Raw genomic sequence first — 18,683 nt, 5'->3', positions numbered from 1 at the left:
ACTACGACCGCCTAAATTTTCCTTTCTGGTGGGCAAGTTTGTGCTCCAGCTATAGATATGAAAAAATGAATGCCGATAGTTTGGGGCACAGTAATTTATTTAAGTTGGTTTGGGGGCCGTTGACATCATATATTACTTCACTATAGTAGGTCTTTGATTATGAGTCAGTTTTTGTTTATTTTCGTACACATCCAGGAAAAGGGGGGGGGGGCTATTTCTGTCCTAATTTTGAGTATGTCCACCAGGGATGGGAGAACTTCACAAAGCTGGTGGATGAAATGCAGGCTCAGACGTCTCGCTAACAAGCAAGAGCGAAATATTAAAGATTGTGCAAGATCAGCCTGGATCAATGACCTGAATTTAACACAAATTACTCAATAAAAGTTAAAGAAAGTTATTAAGTCAGTTAAAGAGAGTTATTACTCAATAAATCTTTAAGAAAATATGTACTTTCTTTTTCCCCTCACAGTTCTTACTGGATCTTTGTCTCTCTGTTTTGTTTTTACTTAATATGCTTAACAGCTGATCACATCCAAGTAAATAACAGAAGGTTCATGTGATGTAATTGTACCGTTTCCACGCATGCCGACTGGGGGCAGGGCTGGGGGGCACAATAGGGCGGTCTTGAGGACGTGGCCATGGGTCTGGATTTTCCCAAATGGAAAATCTGGTAACCCTACGTTGGCGGGATGAAAATATGGCTCCCACACACTCCCACTTACTCTTGATTAAGGGGCAGCGGAAATCTCTTTCCCATCCCCCAAAGATCTGAATGAAACAGTGCATACCTGTGTCTATAGCAGCAGCACATGATATGGGAAATCCTAGCAGTAAGCAGGAGTCTGGAGTAGCCTGGTGAGCAGTGTAGAGAGGGGAGAAGCAGGCCCCTATCCCACTCTAACCACTACATTTATGGTGGACAATGTGATCCCACCAAAATTTACCAAAATCCTACTGTACTGACATATAGGTGACACCTGCAGCCTGCAAGGCTATTGGAGTGGTAGACAGGTAGCAGTTTTGGAAGGCTCACCATACATTATAAGGGAGTTATGGTGAGATGTATACCTGGCACCCTTTATGTGAAGTTCACAGCACTGCTCTCTAAGGTGCCCCACTGCTCTGCTGGCGTGTCTGTGTGTCGTCCCTTAAAAATGCTGGTTCTGCCTACATGCAGATGGTTTGCTTTGGACGTCTTTCTTTTGGACATGCTATTTTTCAAAAATGGCCAAGATAGATAGATATTTTGCTAGGCTAAGATGTCCAGCAGGTCATTAAAAAAAAAAAAGTTAGACATCTTGCAGGTTCGAAAATGGCCATTTCTTCAATCCGATATTTGGGCGTCTTGCAGGAAATGTCCAAAGTTAGACTTAGATGTCTGATCAAAAATATCTCTCCATGCGTACAACCTATATGTACCAGATTGAATGCAGAGTGTAGGCAGAATATTATATGAAACAATTATATGTAGAAGGTTTAGTTTAGGTTATTATTCAATTTGATTTCTCACTTTTGATTCCACAAATTCTCAAAGTGAAGCACATCAATCAATACAAAATATGATCAATTGATACCTTGGTGGACCCCTGAGTATTTTAGAACATAACATAAGAACATAAGAATTGCCGCTGCTGGGTCAGACCAGTGGTCCATCGTGCCCGGCAGTCCACTCACACGGCAGCCCTCTGGTCAAAGACCAGCGCCCTAACTGAGTCTAGCCTTACCTGCTTACGTTCTGGTTCAGCAGGAACATGTCTGACTTTGTCTTGAATCCCTGGAGGGTGTTTTCCCCTATAACAGCCTCCGGAAAAGCATTCCAGTTTTCTACCGCTCTCTGGGTGAAGAAGAACTTCCTTACGTTCGTACGGAATCTCTCCCCTTTCAACTTTAGAGAGTGCCCTCTCGTTCTCCCTACCTCCCTCTCCTCCTTTCGACATCACCATTCCTCTTTCATCTTTTTGGTATCTACGGAGACTTCTCTTGGTTCTTCTGGGTTACTGACTGGCTTCAGATGTTCAGGAACAGTACAATCAGGATTTTCAGGAACAGTACAATCGAGGAATAAGAATTACAAGTCCCTACATTCACTGAAGTAAAGCCAAGACCAGACCCACATTTTTTGAAAATCTGGCAATCTGTGGCTCATTGGCTGAGCCTCCTCTGCATCCAGAGGTTGTGAGGTCAAATCCCAGTGCTGCTCCTTGTGATCTCGGGCAAGTCACTTAGGGCTGGATTCACAAAGCAAACCGATCGTGTACCAATCGGTTTGCGACTCCTCTGGTGCTCGATTTTACTCCGGCCCGATTCACTTAGCTTTGTGCCGATCTGATTCCGTTCCATGCATGCAAATGAGGAGAACGGCATGAAAAGTAGGCAGGGACACGATTAACTAAAGAAATCTTTGAATCCGACTGAGCTGGCCAATCAACACAAAAAGCGACTGGTGGGGACCAGTCGTAAATGTCCTTTCCCACTGTCCTCGGCCTGAAATCCCTCTTGGGCAGCCAGTTGTGAATTTTGGATTGAAACTGTGGCTGGTTTATCCTAAAGTTTTAGATTAGGCTGTAGGTCTGGAAATGGCTCCACAAGTCAGGTGTTTTTAGAACAGAACCACATGTTATGCTGTCTACAGAGTTGTCAGATGGCTTTAACGTCTTTCCTTCTGATCTTTGCAGATGCCTCTCTGCTCTCTGCCTCTTCCAGCCAAGCCCTGCTCTTGTCGTCCCAACTCTTCTGCACTCTGCCGCCCTTCTCCGCAGTGCGAGTTCATGGTTTTAAAGCGGGGCTGCACTGCGGGGAAGAGCAGGAGAGTCGGGGCGACAAGAGCAGGGCTCGGCTGGAAGGGGCAGAGAGTAGAGCTAGTGAATCTAGCTGGGGCAGTGAATGGCAATGTCGGCGAAGGGGAAGAAGCTGCTACCGCTGGGGATCTCAATTCCCTGGGAGAGCAGGAGAGTTGGGGCCTGAAAAAAAAAAACAACCACCCTTAAAAAACAGACACAAAACGCATACACAAATCATCTGCAGGGAAAGCAGATGGTTTGTGCATGCATCAGGACCGCATACTAGTGATCTGTGCGGGCGGAAGGGGGTATTCCTCCGATCGCCCTCATTTTAATTTTTTTATGTTGTGAATTGGTCAGGTCTGCAAGGATCGGGCACGGAAAGGTTAGTTAATCCTCTAGTGCCCACCACTTTGAATGTCAGCTTTGAAATGCCAAAGCCACAAAAAGGCAGGATACAAGTCCCTAGTTTTCTGCAATCAGAAACACACTGTACAACATGGAGTGTATATGAAGACATTTTTCATCTTGTTCCAATTACACAAGAATCCTGTTCCTTTCCAGTTCAGTGAAATATGTTTGATAAGCGGTAACAATTTTAGAACAAGCAATTTTCAGCATATGGATAACTTTGTACTGAAAATGTAATGTTTTTACAGGATGTTAGTGCAGCTGCTTTTAAGGACAGAACAAGCAAGCTAGAAGCCCAGAGCCCAAATGCTTTCCATCCCAAAGCCACCTGTCTAAGGACTCGAAGCAATTCAACAAGTAAGTCTGTCTTCTTGTCTCAGTATCCTACCGCTAATCATTTCTATAACGCTACTAGACTGATTTCTGCACTGTACAATGCTTCTCCCGCCAGCCCTAAGCAGAAGTTAATGCCCTTCATAGAACCATCATGAAACTACTGTGAATGCACCTTGTTAAATGCATTTAGACGAGCTGTGAGCAAGGAGTGGAATGAATGAAATGAAAGTCCAGCTACAGAAGTATTGTAGAAAAGTAATTTAGCACATTTTGTATCCATTTGTATTCCAGGTGTTAATCCGTACTGGATAAGTGAAATTGGTTCTCCCTTGGCAAAGAAGCCAACCCTATGCAGAGACAGGCAAGCACATGGTCTTCACGGCGCGCGGAAATCCCTGTCTCAACAACTGGCTAGCTCTGGAGGGGATGTGCAGGTATTGTGCAACATTAAAGGCAGGAAGTCTTTCTTGTAATCTGTCATTATAGTTTACTAGTGTTTAAGCCCGTTACATTAATGGGTGCTAGTAAAGCCTCCTTCCCTCACATGTCCCCTATTTTCAGCCCCAGCTCCAAACCCATTTTTACCCCACCCCCAGCCCCCTTCTCCCATCTTTTCATCAGGAAGGAGCAAAACCAGTTCAAAACTGTTCCACCCACCCCGCCCCGTGTTTAACTTCAAAGAAAAGCGCAGCGCCGTGCTGTTGCTGGCCTCGGCGTCTTCTGTCCACTGCGGCCAGCCCTAGCGGAAATGGGAAGTTGTCAGAGGGCGGGCTGCAATGGAGAGAAGACGGCGAGGCCAGCGGCAGCACGGCGCAGCGCTTTTCTTTGAAGTTAAATGCGGCGGGCGGGTGAGCAGGCAAAGGGGAGCAGTAGATGCCGGCAGGGGTGCCTGTGAACCCCACCCCCTGGTTCCGACGCCTATGGAGGCTTCTCTGGCAGTGAGTGAGGGCAGGAGGGGGGAGTCGCCGGCGTGTTTCCTGCCTCCATGTTCGAAAGTGGAATGCGACATGGAGGGACACAGCGCACGGTCAGGAAACACGCCGACCTAAGTGCGCATGTGCGCTTAGGATTTTATTATAGAGGATAAATCTTTCCTTTTGGCCAAGACTTAATAATAATATTGACATATGATCGAGAAACGGTTTTATTTTACTTTTGTGATTATGATAAACATACTGAGGGCCTCAAAATAGGACTTGGCGGGCCGCGAGTTTGAGACCACTGGCTTAGAGCATTGTTATGTGAGCTTTTCCCACACACTAAGCACATTTCTAGCATAGCTGTCAATAATGTATTTGTCGCATGTCTGACCTTGCATTAATGCTAGCATTAGGTTGCCACCATTTTTAAAAAATTAAGACCGGAGCTCTTGCCACTTTCTATTTAAGACAGGGGTGTCCAATGTCGGTCCTCGAGGGCCGCAATCCAGTCGGGTTTTCAGGATTTCCCCAATGAATATGCATGAAATCTGTGTGCATGCACTGCTTTCAATGCATATTCATTGGGGAAATCCTGAAAACCCGACTGGATTGCGGCCCACGAGGACCGACATTGGACACCCCTGATTTAAGAGGTGCTAAGGGCTCCTGAGTTATGGCCATGCTAACCAGTTATAATAACAATATAACAGTTTATATACCGCAGGACCGTGAAGTTCTATGCGGTTTACATTAATTAAAAGATGTTACAGATTGAGTGGATTTAACAAACTTAAAAGCTAGTGATTAACAGCTCTAGGGATCAGTTATTGAGGGATGAGGTTAGTTGCCCAAGTACTTTAGGAACAGATATGTTTTTAGGCCTTTCCTAATATGTTTTTTGTCATTTTTTTGCAATCCGCCTTGAACCGCAAGGCAATGGCGGAATAGAAATCTCTAATGTAATGTAATACAATGAAAGCAGTGCATGCAAATAGATCTCATGCATATTCATTGGGGGAAATCCTGAAAACCTGACTGGATTGTGGCCCTCCAGGAAGGACTTTGACACCCCTGGCCTAGATTAAGGTTATTAATATCAATTCTAGGGAGTTTCAGATTCAATCACTGCGATAATCATCAACCATACAAGAAATCACAGTATATATCAGGGGTCTCAAAGTCCCTCCTTGAGGGCCACAATCCAGTCGGGTTTTCAAGATTTCCCTAATGAATATGCATGAGATCTATGTGCATGCACTGCTTTCAATGTATATTCATTGGGGAAATCCTGAAAACCCGACTGGATTGCGGCCCTCAAGGAAGGACTTTGAAATCCCTGGTGTATATGTACTTATATATATTCAATAAATACTTGTCAGACCTGCAACCTTGTGGAATAGTATATAACTAAACCAGAGTTGCCACTAAGACCATCAAAGCAGCTTTACTGTCCCGACCGCCAATGTAGAGAAAATAGTGACGCTGAACAAAAGTGAAAACAAAACTAAACTTCAACTTAGCTGTGAGTGTCAAGGCGATCCGTTGGTATTTCTATGCTGGCGGCAACTGTGGAAGTGCAGTTAAAATGCAGGGAAAGGCTCCTGTATTCATTTAGGCCTTGAACCTCTCTAGATTAAGGTTACCAGAGTTCTTCGCTAAAAAAAAAAGAAGACATGTTACCCTGCCCTGTTCTGCCCTCGGTCACACCCCCATTATGCCCACAGCTCCGCCACCCCACCCACAGATCTTGTCTCTACATCCCTGAGCTTGGGGTTGTGTTTGGAGGGCCTCTTAGCATGCACAGATGCAATGCGATGACATCACGTGCATGTGTGTGACATCATTGCGTCGCATCCAGGTATGCTTGGAAGCTCTCCAGAAGCGGCCCCGAACTCGGGGCCTTCCAAAACCCAGACAACCTTTTGATACCTGTGGACTGGCAGAAATAAAATAATTATTTTGTGGACCGGCACCGGTCTGTGGACCGGCAGTTGAAGAACACTGGGCTAAGTCGTGGGCCAGACCCCGCCCATCTCCACCCAATCTCCGTCCCAGACCCCGCCCCATAATAGTACTAATTGCAACACCATTTTTTCCATTCATTTTTCATATGTATACACACACACACAATATAGTTGAATTAACAACACATAATGGTTAACCACAAAATTAAACTACACAAAGCACGCTGTATGCTTCTCAATAGTCATTCCTACCAGAACACAGAAAACTCCATGCAATTAGGAGACCGAAAACTAAAAGTACTAATATATACAGACAAACCCTAAGATGCAAGACTCTGCGAGCAGTACAACCCTAGAGGAAAAGAAACAAATGCATTTCTTCCTGAACAGTGCAAAATACAGACAGCAGATGTAAATCAATCACAAAGCCATAGGCAGTGGCTCCTCGCGCATCCCATGCCTTGTCTGGAAGCTTTTCCCTATGACATCGCGATGTCAGAAGGCTTCTGGTTCAGGCACAAGACGCACGTAGGAGCCTCTGCCCCTGGCTTTGTGCACTGCAGCACTGAGGAAGAGGGAGCTGGCCTGAAGACAACGCCGCATCGATTGCACCATGGACACCGTCAGGGACTTGGTTCGATACTGAGGGTCCTCGAGCACCCACAGAGCTGGCGCCTATGATTTTGAGGAATGTATGAATGTGATCACCTGTAGTTAAACGTGAGTGATGTCAATTAGATTTTTGGGGATGATTAGAGCAGAAGAGTTGAACTCTATGGAGATATGGATCAGTGGGGATCCTTGGACGCAGTAGATTATAATTCTCCTCAGTGAGGGAAGAAACTGAAGTGTATGAAGGCACACCTAAACATGAGCACTTAGCATTCTGTCATGGAATCTTGACATCAAGATGCTGTTTTTGAGTTGGTACTGAATACACAGCACTGGGGCACTAAAATGAGGCCAAATTCTAGGTCTATCAGTTTGGTTCCCCTGCATATTTTTGGTCCATGATTGTACAATATACTCCATGAAGTTTATTATGATCCCTGGATGGTGGTCGCCTTTCACTCCTACGCCAATGAAAGCCCATTACGAGATGACAGATAACTTGGCTTTATTTTTCCAGGAGCCAAAATTATGGAACACAGCACCTCCCTATATCTGATCATAATCCTCTTTTCAGAAATTTAAATGCCAATTAAAAGCTTTCTATTTTCTATCCTCTTTCGGTCATGAGCAGGTTGCCATTTGGGATGTCAACGGATCTTGTTTGTGGCTAGCAGAGACCTATCCAGAGCTTTCCCCCTTCTTGGGTAGTGCGAAATTTGATGCTCGTAAATGTAATGCTACGTATGAATGCTTTGTGTCTTTCCTGTTTTATTTAGTATTTCCTTTCCGATTTCGGAGACTTTTAAATTATTGTAAACCACATTGACCTGAGCCCAGAAAATGTGGTATAGCAAGTTTTAGAATAAACATATTCCTCAGATGGAAAGAGAAATTTATCATATAGACCATCTAGTATTCTCATTCAGCTTCTGATTACATAAAGACATCCTTCATGTAGGGTCATATTTGTCAAACAGATTTATATACATCTATTGCGTCTCGACTTGTGTGTTTTTTCTCCTTATTATTATCTTTGCTAGCAAATGCTGCAGCTTGATCAGAGCAAGAGCTAAGAATTTTTTTCCCATTAGTTTCTGTCTGTTACATACCCAGATTTATACCAAATTGGAAGCCTGTAATAAATATGATATACGGTTTCTACCTTGCCTATTTCGGTGCGTTCACTTCTGTAGAGAAGGGTCATAACATATCGCATAGCTGAAAAGAGATTTTACAGTAACGGTTCAATGAGACTTAATGAGGCTTTCAGTATTCTGCATCACTAAATCATTCTTAGCTGCTGAGTAAAACAAACCATGTTTGCTGATGCGGAATCAACGCTGAAAAGGGCTATTATGGAGTCCAAGGAAGCGTGAAGGGATCCGATGCCAAGGTACCCATAGTCGCTGCTCCTTGGCACTAGATTTTAAATGAAGTTGTTGATAGTTTTCTGGTCTTTTTACGGGGTGCGCTTAGTTGTGTGTTACTTAAATAGGGAATAACTGAATTCTGCGTGCTTCATAAAGGAATTACAACTTCTTAGCAAGCGGATCGTGGGATCTCAAACTGGTCTGGTTTTCAAGATATCCCCAAAGATAGATGCAAATGCATTTGAAATATCTTGGGGTTCCCTTTACATTACATTAGCTTCTTTTATTCCGCTAATACCTTGTGGTTCTAGGCGGAGTACAAAAGGACGAGATTCTGGTCATATCCAGAAGATTACAGGGAGGCTAGCGGTTGGAACATTTGGAGTCTGGTGATGGAGTGAGGCGATTGGTTGTATCAGGAGTTTGTCTTGATATATTTCTCGAATGACCTGGTTTTTATTTCCCTCCTGAAGGTTTTGTAGTTTGGTGCTGAGATTAGTAAAAATGGAGCTGTGGCTGTCTAGTTTCGCTGCTTCCATTAAGCCCTAGCGCGCACCTAATACAGTAAAAATGGCCTAAAGCAGGATGCGTAAAGCATTCCACATTAGGGGTCCTTTTACTAAGGCGCACTAGTGCGTCTTAGCGCTCGCTAAATACTAACACGTCTGTAGGCTATAATGGACGCGTTAGCATTTAGCAAGCGCTAAGATGCACTAGTGCGCCTTAGTAAAAGGACTCCTTAGTTTTGCCACTTGCGCTTGCTAACTGCACGCTAAATATTTTTTGTATTTTTTAAGAGAAGCATATCGGGAGCAGAGAGTGCGTGTTCTCGAACTAGCTAATTAGTGCATCTACATTGCAACATTTTAGCGCAAGGATAACTCAGGACCTCTTACCGCCTTCGAAATAGGTGGCGGTAAGTGTGCCCGCTGCAATATTTGAAAATGGCTGCAGGCTAATGGAATCATTAACACGTAGCCGTTAATAAAAAATTAGAGCTGCACATCGATTAAAAATTTTAATCGCACGATTAAGTGCAATTAAAATTTGGTTAATTGCATACTGCCCCCCCCCCCCTCACATTTCCTCTTGTAGAGAGCGGAAGTAAATTCTCAGAACTAACATGTTTCCGTTACTAACCCATTTTTCTTACCTTTGTTGTCTTTTATTGTTCTAATTATTTTGTTCCCTATTTCTGGTGCTCTGTTTCCAGGGCTTCCTGTCCATTCACTATTTCTTTTCTCTCCTTTCTTCTTCACATCCAACTTTCTTCTATTTTCTGCTTCCTTCTCAGATCTATCTAGTTTCCAGCTCTTCCTTTTCCCTCCATCCACAGGCAGCATTTCCTGCCACTTATGTGCATTTCCCCTCTCTTCCTTTCTGTTGCTGTCCATCATTTTCTTTCTTTGTTTTTTTTCTTTCTTCTATCCCAATTTCCAACATCTGTCCCTCTCTTCCCTTGCATCATCCCTTTCTCTTTTCCCTAACTGACCAGCATTGCTCTTCTCTCTCCACCCCGTCACCATCCAGCATCACCCATCTCTTTACTCGCACACCGTCACCGGCATTGTCCTATCTCTCTGCCCCACATCCTAACCATCTAGTCTCTCCTCCTCCTCCTCTTCACCACTACCACAAAAGCAAAGCCATCATTCTTCATTGCCCAATCTCTCTTCCCCCCATCTCGATCATCTTGTCTCGCCTTATTGCTTTGTTTTCATCTGCTCCCACTCGATATTCTGCATGACCCCATCTTCCTCCTCACCCGCCATGGTCTGCACCCTTCATCTCCGGCATTAGCCCATCTTTTCCTCTTTCCAGAGTCTGCACTGCGCTGTCTCTCCCCACCCCCCAATATCCTGCATTTGCCCAATCTCTTCCCTTCTTCCCCATAGTCTAAATTCTGCCATATTGTCTTCTGTCCTCTTCCTTCTCCCACTAGCTCACCCATTTTCTGGTCGCCATACATGAAGAAGGACACAGTACTACTCAAAAGGGTCCAGAGAAGAGCGACTAAGATGGTTAAGGGGTTGGAGGAGCTGCTCTACAGTGAAAGATTAGAGAAACTGGGCCTCTTCTCCCTCGAACAGAGGAGATTAAGAGGGGGACATGATTGAAACATTCAAGGTACTGAAGGGGTTAGACTTAGTAGATAAAGACAGGTTATTCACCCTCTCCAAGGTAGGGAGAACGAGAGGGCATTCTCTAAAATTGAAAGGGGATAGATTCCGTACAAAAGTAAGGAAGTTCTTCTTCACCCAGAGAGTGGTGGAAAACTGGAATGCTCTTCCAAAGTCTGTTATAGGGGGAAACACCCTCCAGGGATTCAAGACAAAGTTAGAGAAGTTCCTGCTAAACAAGAACGTACACTGATGGGGCTAATCTCAGTTAGGGCACTGGTCTTTGACCAAAGGGCCACCGTGGGAGCGGACTGCTGGGCACGATGGACCACTGGTCTGACCCAGCAGCAGCCATTCTTATGTTCTTAGGTTTTTGTGGGGTTTTTTGAGGGACGCATCCACTTCAATATCTTTACGGTAAAAATCTTTGATGGTAGGGTCATATTTTTCAATAAATGTCCCCCTGACAAACTGCACAGGTAGAATAGATTTGCCAACCCCTCCACTCCCTAGCACAACGACTTTGTGTTAGGTCTCATTTTACCTCCCCACAACATAAAATAACTAATGAGACCAGACCAAGAACTTACCGCTTAAGAGGAGCATTAATTTGCTGCAGCGAAGGCCAGTGGCCAGCAGGATCGGTGTGAAGAGATTTGGAGAACAGCAGCGGCCGCCTCCTTTCAGCTCTTCTGAGTTTCTCATCAAAGTAACAAATTCAAGACATGCGCCGCACCCTAAAAAATGGTTTGTGGAAGCTTTGCCCCCCCCCCCCCCATATTTTGCCCTCAAGTATGGGATTCTGACTGCAGGTCACAGAGCACAGAGCTGTTAGTTAACACTATGTTATATACAAAAATACATTCTGGAATATAATGAATGGCTGGGAGCGAAAAGTGTGGGGGGTGAAAAGTACCAAGGGATGAAATGTGGAGGGGCGAAAGGTATGGGGTGAATATTCTGTGGTGAAACGTACCTGGGGGTGAAATTCTGGGGTAAAAAAGTGTGGGGATGAAAAGTTGCCTAATGCGGGGAAAATGAGTCTGTTAATATAAAGGAGGATTTCCTTGATAAAGCCTGGTGTGGGCGAAACATAGCTTTAGACGGGAGACCTACGCCAGTATGCCGACCACTCACCAGCACCTTCCTCTCAGCACTGCTTGCTGTTGCTGCCATCACCCCAGGTAGCTGCCGATTCTGGCTAAACAACCACCTGACTACAAAGTGGTACACTTCTCCCTCCGTATTCACGGTTTCAGTAATTGCGGTTTTGATTATTCATGTTTTTTAGCTTGCTGGCTTCTCCCCCCAAATAACATCAACTTGTATAGAGAAATCGCTGATTCCGAGCATTTACAGAGAAAATTGCTGATTCCCAGCACTTTCTTCACCATGTTTTGCTTCTCCTTCAGGAACAGGCCAGGTCTACCACCGTGTTATTTGCGATTTCACGATGGTTTTTAATAGAAAACAGCGAATAACACATGTGAATATGGAGAGAGAAGTGTACTCCTATTAAGCGTACACTCCGCTTAAGCGCACGTGGCGGTCCAGTCCGGAGGCCTTGCACTTGAGCGGAATCGACTGTACCCACTTAAAGAATTATCCTCTTATTATTCTTATACTTGGATTGAATGAAAACGTGATGTTAGAAGTTACCAGATCAAAATGTTTATATATTATATGACACAGTTGCCAACGTCTACTCTGATTCTGGCTTTCCTGGGTACAGGCTGTTTCCAGACCCACTCGATCACTCAGCACAGCTCAGCTAATGACTGTATCCAGTGGCTCCCAAGCCTCGGTCATTTCCAATGTGGTTTTAATGAAAGGCCAAGGCAAGGTAAGTCCCAAACCATCAAGAGATACTTTGATTTTGTTTCTTTTAGACTCTTGGTATAGTCTTTGGTTCTGTCTGTCCTTGACTATTGTAATATCATCTATCTTGCATCCCTTAAGAAAAATCTACGACGTATCCAATTAATACAGAATACGGCAGTGCGCCTGATTTTTGGTTTAAAGAAATGTGATCATATCAGTCCTTACTATCAACAGTTGTATTGGTTGCCTTTTGAGGCACGTATTCTCTTTAAGTTTGGCTGTCTTTGTTTTAAAGCTTTTTATGGCTTAGCTCCGGGTTATCTAACCTCCCAATTTAATTTTTTATAGATCATCGAAAAATACCTGTAATAATTTTATGTTTATCTATCCTTCAGTTAAGATCTGTCGTTACAAGAGATTTTTGAATAGGTCTCTTGCTTTTCAATTAGGGAAAACGAACTCTTGGTTAAGCCCGTTGATCTGTCAAATGGATTCTTATTATGTTTTTAGAAAGTTTTTAAAAACCTATTTGTTTAATAAGTTTGTCAAATAATTATGTATTTTTATCTCATGATCATGTTTTTTACTGAATTATATATATATATATATATATTTATATTTCACTGACTGTACAGTTCTTCTTCTCTGTTAACCGCCCAAAATCTTATAGATGGGCGGTATATAAGAATAAATTTATTATTATTATAGAGGAACAACAAGTGCTTTCTTTCCTCATCTCCTCCGCTGTTGTTGTTGCTCGTTCTGGATTCACGGTGGAATTGTCTTCTGCCCTTTGTCTTCTGCCAAGATTTACACCAGATTTCTGCAAGCAGAAGTCCTCATGCCCAAAGCTGAGCGTGGGAATTGGCACTAAGCACTGTTCTATGAAAGACGCTCAGCTTAGAGCACTCTTTATAGGATAATGCCCGGTGTAGATTTTTTTTCCCACCTATTTTTGGCAGGATGAAGTTAAGAGGTGATAGGCTCAGGAGTAATCTAAGGAAAAACGTTTTTTACAGAAAGGGTGGTAGATGTGTGGAACAGTCTCCCAGAAGAGGTGGGTAGAGACAGAGACTATGTCTGAATTCAAAAAAGTGTGAGATAGGCACGTGGGATCTCTTAGAGAGAGGAAAATATGAGGGTAACTGCAGATGGGCCCTTTGGCGTTTATCTGCCATCGCGGTTCTATGTTTCTAATGACTGGGGAGTCAATTCAGAGTGGTTTACATGAGCTTCTGTAGAGATGTTACTATACTGAGTTACAAAGAGCTTCTGTGAGGTGTTACATTACATGGGCTCTATACTGAAATACACAAAGCTCTGTGGTGGTGTAATAATACAGAGTTATTAATACCGGCATGATTATGCCAAAATCAATCATCCTACTTACGTTACTGGCACATTGATCATCCTACTTATATGCACACGTTTATACCAAATCAATCGTCCTACGTATATACACATATAATACTAGGTTTAAAAAATGTATACCAAGCCTATCCCCAGGTGTCTCGCATAGTAGAAACATACATAAAGTTGCAAAAAAAAAAAAAAATCCAAATTATTAACCACATGGCAATAAGAGTGATTCTATAACTGGGATCCCGCAGTTACCCACCACTTGAGTGCATAATTCTACAGAACACTGACATTTTTATGAGTAAGTGTACACTTAAGAGTGTGAGTGGTGGCAAGGTTACTCTGTAATTGTGCGTTGAAGTGGCAGAGTGTGTAAGTGCAAGGGGGCATTCACTTACATGGGTAAGTATACTCTGCTGTAAGTGCTAGTCTTCTATAAATTTAAGTGAGCAAATAGTCCTTACATGTAGGTACCAAATTATACAATGAGGGGGTGTATATATGTAAAACATAATTTACATGTAGAAACTGCCTGATGAAATAGCCCCACCCCCGGGATGACAGTGCATAAAGCGAAAGTGCTGACTCTGCATCTGATCCATTCTTGCTTATGCTACTGTGTAACTATTTTTGATGGGGTGGAAGATTGCCCACTTAGAGCTGCCTCTGAATAGCTGGCACATGAATGTAAATTATAAATAAAAAAACATTTAATGTTATTGTTCAATATTCAGCTCCACTCAGCTACATAAATGAATTTAAATATATTTTCTTTCTTCTCCATAAATGAGGGACTGGGATTCAGTATTGTCGGAGGGAAGGACAGCATTTATGGACCTATAGGAATCTATGTCAAAACTATTTTCCCAGGAGGCGCGGCAGCTGCTGATGGGAGACTGCAGGAAGGTGAGCACTTGCCAATCACACGCTCTGCTTAGAGTGGTTTGTAGACACTGATATTTACAGGGTTGCAGGATATTTCTGGATTTCTTACAGACTCTGTCCTTCTTTTTGCTATCTCAGATTAATATCCAAAATCTTGTTAAATTTTCTTCATTGGTTACCTGGATGTCTACAACGTACATCTTGCTTTCAAAAGACACACACACTTCATCCCCTTAACCAGCTCTGATACTGACTTATACTGGTATTTCATAATGGAATCTTAGCAGCAATGGTGCGACCTCACCTGGAGTATTGCGTTCAATTCTGGTCTTCATATCTTAAGAAAGATATAGCAGCACTAGAAAAGGTTCAAAGAAGAGCGACCAAGATGGTAAAAGGGATGGAACGCCTCTCGTATGAGGAAAGACTAAAACGGTTAGGGCTCTTCAGCTTGGAAAAGAGACGCCTGAGGGGAGATAGGATTGAAGTCTACACAATCCTGAGTGGAGTAGAACGGGTACAAGTGGATCAATTTTTCACTCTGTCAAAAATTACAAAGACTAGTGGACACTCGATGAAGTTACAGGGAAATACTCATAAAACCAATAGGAGGAAATATTTTTTCACTCAGAAAAGAGTTAACCTCTGGAATGAGTTGCCAGAGGATGTGGTAAGAGCGGATAGCCTAGCTGGTTTTAAGAAGGGGTTTGGACAATTTCCTGGAGGAAAAGTCCAAAGTCCATAGCACACTACTGGGCAGAGCACTGGGTTTCTAAAGAGTGTACGATTGGGCAGACTGGATGGACCATTCGAGTCTTTATCTACTGTCATTTACTTGTTACTATGTTACTTGGGGAAAGCCACTGCTTGCCCTGGATCAGTAGCATGGAATGTTGCTACTAATTGGGGTTCTGGAATCTTAATATTCTTTGAGATTCTGCATGGAATCTTGATATTCTTTGGGGTTCTAGAATCTTTTGTTACTCTTTGGGATTCTGGACTATTGCTACTCCTTGGGTTGTTGCCAGGTACTAGTGACCTGGATTGACCACCATGAGGATGGGCTACTGGGCTTGATGGACCATTGGTCTGACCTAGTAAGGCCATTCTTATGTTAAATCCTGTTACAGAATTAGCGCTCGGTGTGCTGCTTCCAGGCGCCTAAATCATGGCACCCAGTTATAAAATTGCCCCTAAAATGAGATTTATAATGCAAATGATAGGCACGCCGAAGAATAATACCTACTTATACATGATCTATGCACAGGAATTTAGATGCCACAGTTACACCAGGTCTTTAGCTGGCTTAACTGCCCATGACTAAATCATACCCAGTTAGACTGTTGTTCTACAAAGAAAAGTATGGGTCTGATTCTATAAACGGCACCCTCGTTAGGTGCTGCAAGGTGCCGTAATTGAGGCCACCACCTAGCGACGCCTAACTAAAATCCACGCCTAAATGAAATCAACTAGCTTAAATGCATGGTAGTTGACCATGCCATTGAAGTTAGTTGAATAATTACTAAAAGATTATATTACAAGTTAGGTATGGAATTCCATGAGGTGCCTTCCGACACCTAACAATGCCTACCTGAAAAGTAGGGATGGATGGTGAAGAGACGAGGTGTAGTTGACGTAGGCATCGCTAGCCGTCCTACCTCTAGGACACTTAGCAACACCTAAGCTTGCCTGGGCACCACTAGGCAGGATTGACAATCAGGCCAAGTGGTGCCATTTATAGAATCGGGTCCTATGTGCCTACTTTCCTTTATGCTAATAGGTTTCCATCAGGTGCCCTGTTAGAGAATTGCCCTTATCTCTCTAATTCTATAAACCTGTGTGCACAATTTGATGGTTGCATGCAAAGTTGCATATGCAAGTCAAAGAATAATGCTAGTTAGGTGTCTAATGTAAATTCTGCTAGTATATACCGTGTCATCTCCCCAAAATGAGCTTGGCTCGGTGCAGGACGTAATTGTTATATTAGTTGCTAATTTGAGGTAACATTCTCAAATTTAGGTACCTACCGTTACACCGGCCCAGTGTCATAGCTGAATGGGAGGACCAAGGTGCGCCCCTTCCCCGAGTTTGACACCTTTCCATGTCCCCTCCCCCAACACCCAGCTGCTTACCCTCTCAATGGGCCCTCTACTAGCACTAAAGGCTGCCTCTCTGGCCAGCTGGCTTGCCTCCTGTCATGTCCCACCCACAGGAATTTGCATCAGAGTGGTGGGACACATCAGAGGAAAGGCCCCATCAGCCAGAGAGACAGACAGACCCATCAGGTTGTTAAGCAGCTGGCTGCACGATGGAGGAGATGAGATGCCAACCCCAGGTGGGCTGAGAAGGGAGACTTCAGCTATGGGTGTCCCCTACCATTGGGTGACCTTGAGCAATTTGCCAGCTCTCTCAATGGTAGCTATGTGCCCTGCACCAGCCATAGACCTGAATACTAACATGGCATCTTCACATGTAACATTTACATACCTGTAGTTACTTGGGTCAAAAATCCAACGTTGTGAGGTTCCATGTTGGAACTGGCAGCTGCAGTTCACCCATAGATAAAGCCCATCGCAGTTGGGCATCACTACTTCCCTCTGGGCCTCCTCACTTAGCTTTTCCCAAAGCTTTTTATACTTCTTAGGCCATGCCTTCCTGACTGTCCCTCCCCCCATAGATGAGACTGTGAGTTTTAAAGTGGCTCTATTGTACTTAGGGAGTGTTGTCAAGGGAGAGGGGCAGCATTCTATAGACTCCCTCATAATGCACCAACTTTTCTGTGTAGAATTGGTACCATATAGGCACCGTGTTAGAATTACTCCCTGTTACATTCTTCTAGTTAAAAATATTTATTTATTTTTTTTTTTTTTGCACAATTCCAGCTTTCATAAAATATTTAAGGATCAGTATATATTAAGTGGTGGTCCAATCGTCTGTTAATGCATGCTAATGGATGGTTTTACACGGATGTTATCTCCCAGAATATATGGCATTAAAGGTTTGATGTACTAAAGGGTATTAACCTGATATTTTGCAGGAGATAATGCCGATGCCTTACTGCCATGAATATTGCATTGGCATTAACATCTGTGGGCTACCCTGATTTATGCTACGATAACCTCACCAATGATTCGTTCTTTAGCCAAACTTCTTGACCATTCTGCTCTAAATACTTGAATTCATTCATTGCTTATTTCCTGTCTGGACTACGGTAATGCTTTATACCATGGAATTACCAAGAAAGAGTTAAGACGTCTACAGATAGTCCAGAACATTGCTATAAAAGTTATTTATAGGACCAAAAAGTTTGACCATGTAATAAAAGCCCATTGGCTCCCTATCCATCATCGAGTTACTTATAAAACATTATTAAAGGCTCAACTCTGACAGGCTGGTATCTTAATGCATTCTGCTTCATTTTTCAATCAAGTTTCTTATATTCAACTTGATGTATTTTATCTGTTCTATATATTACTTCTTTCTGCCTAGAACTTTTTCGGTATGGTGGTATATAAGAATAAAATTATTATTATTAGTGACTTTTAAAACAAGAAACACTGGCCATCCAGAATTTATCAATAGACTTTTGATTCCATGTAACTCATCACGTTTTCTTCGATCCTCTGATCAAAATCTATTAGCAAGTCCATCCCTGAGCTATATAAATACTAGGAGAAATACGATCTTTTCTGTAGTCGCCCCAACCCTTTGGAACTCAGTACCGAACACGTTAAGAGAGATAACAACCCTCAAGAAATTCAAGTCCTCTCCTACGACATTACTCTTTAAAGACACTTTCCAAGTTTAACTGTCCTTATAAGGATTTTTAAACTTTTCTTAGTCCGTTTGCGTTGGACCTATTTGTCACAACCCTGCCCTCTTGTCCTTTTCCTGGTATCCTTTCTTTTCTTTGAATATTATTGTAGTTCTCCCTTTTTTCCTTTTGTATCTGTTTGTCCAGTCGTGCGTCTTTTTTTCTGTCCTTTTTTATTAATGTGTTTTTTTTATGGTATATTATTTGTATTACCCTAATTTTTATTGTACAACTACCTTGAAATATATGATAAGGTGGTATATCAAATTAAAAATAAACTTGGAAACCAAA

General features: G+C 43.0%; 1 protein-coding gene across 3 annotated transcripts in view; it reads left to right on the top strand.

Moving 5' to 3' along the window:
• The window catches only part of IL16 (interleukin 16), a 93,080-nt gene that overhangs the window by 32,639 nt on the left and 41,758 nt on the right, over positions 1-18,683 (top strand). For all 3 annotated transcript variants that reach the window (XM_033920192.1, XM_033920193.1, XM_033920191.1), the window contains 4 exons: positions 3,440-3,548; positions 3,819-3,961; positions 12,246-12,356; positions 14,485-14,599. In XM_033920192.1, coding sequence (XP_033776083.1) covers positions 3,440-3,548; positions 3,819-3,961; positions 12,246-12,356; positions 14,485-14,599 — 478 coding nt within the window. The remainder of the gene's footprint in view (positions 1-3,439; positions 3,549-3,818; positions 3,962-12,245; positions 12,357-14,484; positions 14,600-18,683) is intronic.

This window comes from Geotrypetes seraphini, chromosome 14 (genome assembly GCF_902459505.1).
Source record: "Geotrypetes seraphini chromosome 14, aGeoSer1.1, whole genome shotgun sequence".
NCBI classification, from domain to species: domain Eukaryota; kingdom Metazoa; phylum Chordata; class Amphibia; order Gymnophiona; family Dermophiidae; genus Geotrypetes; species Geotrypetes seraphini.
This window is presented reverse-complemented; position numbering and strand designations above follow the sequence as displayed.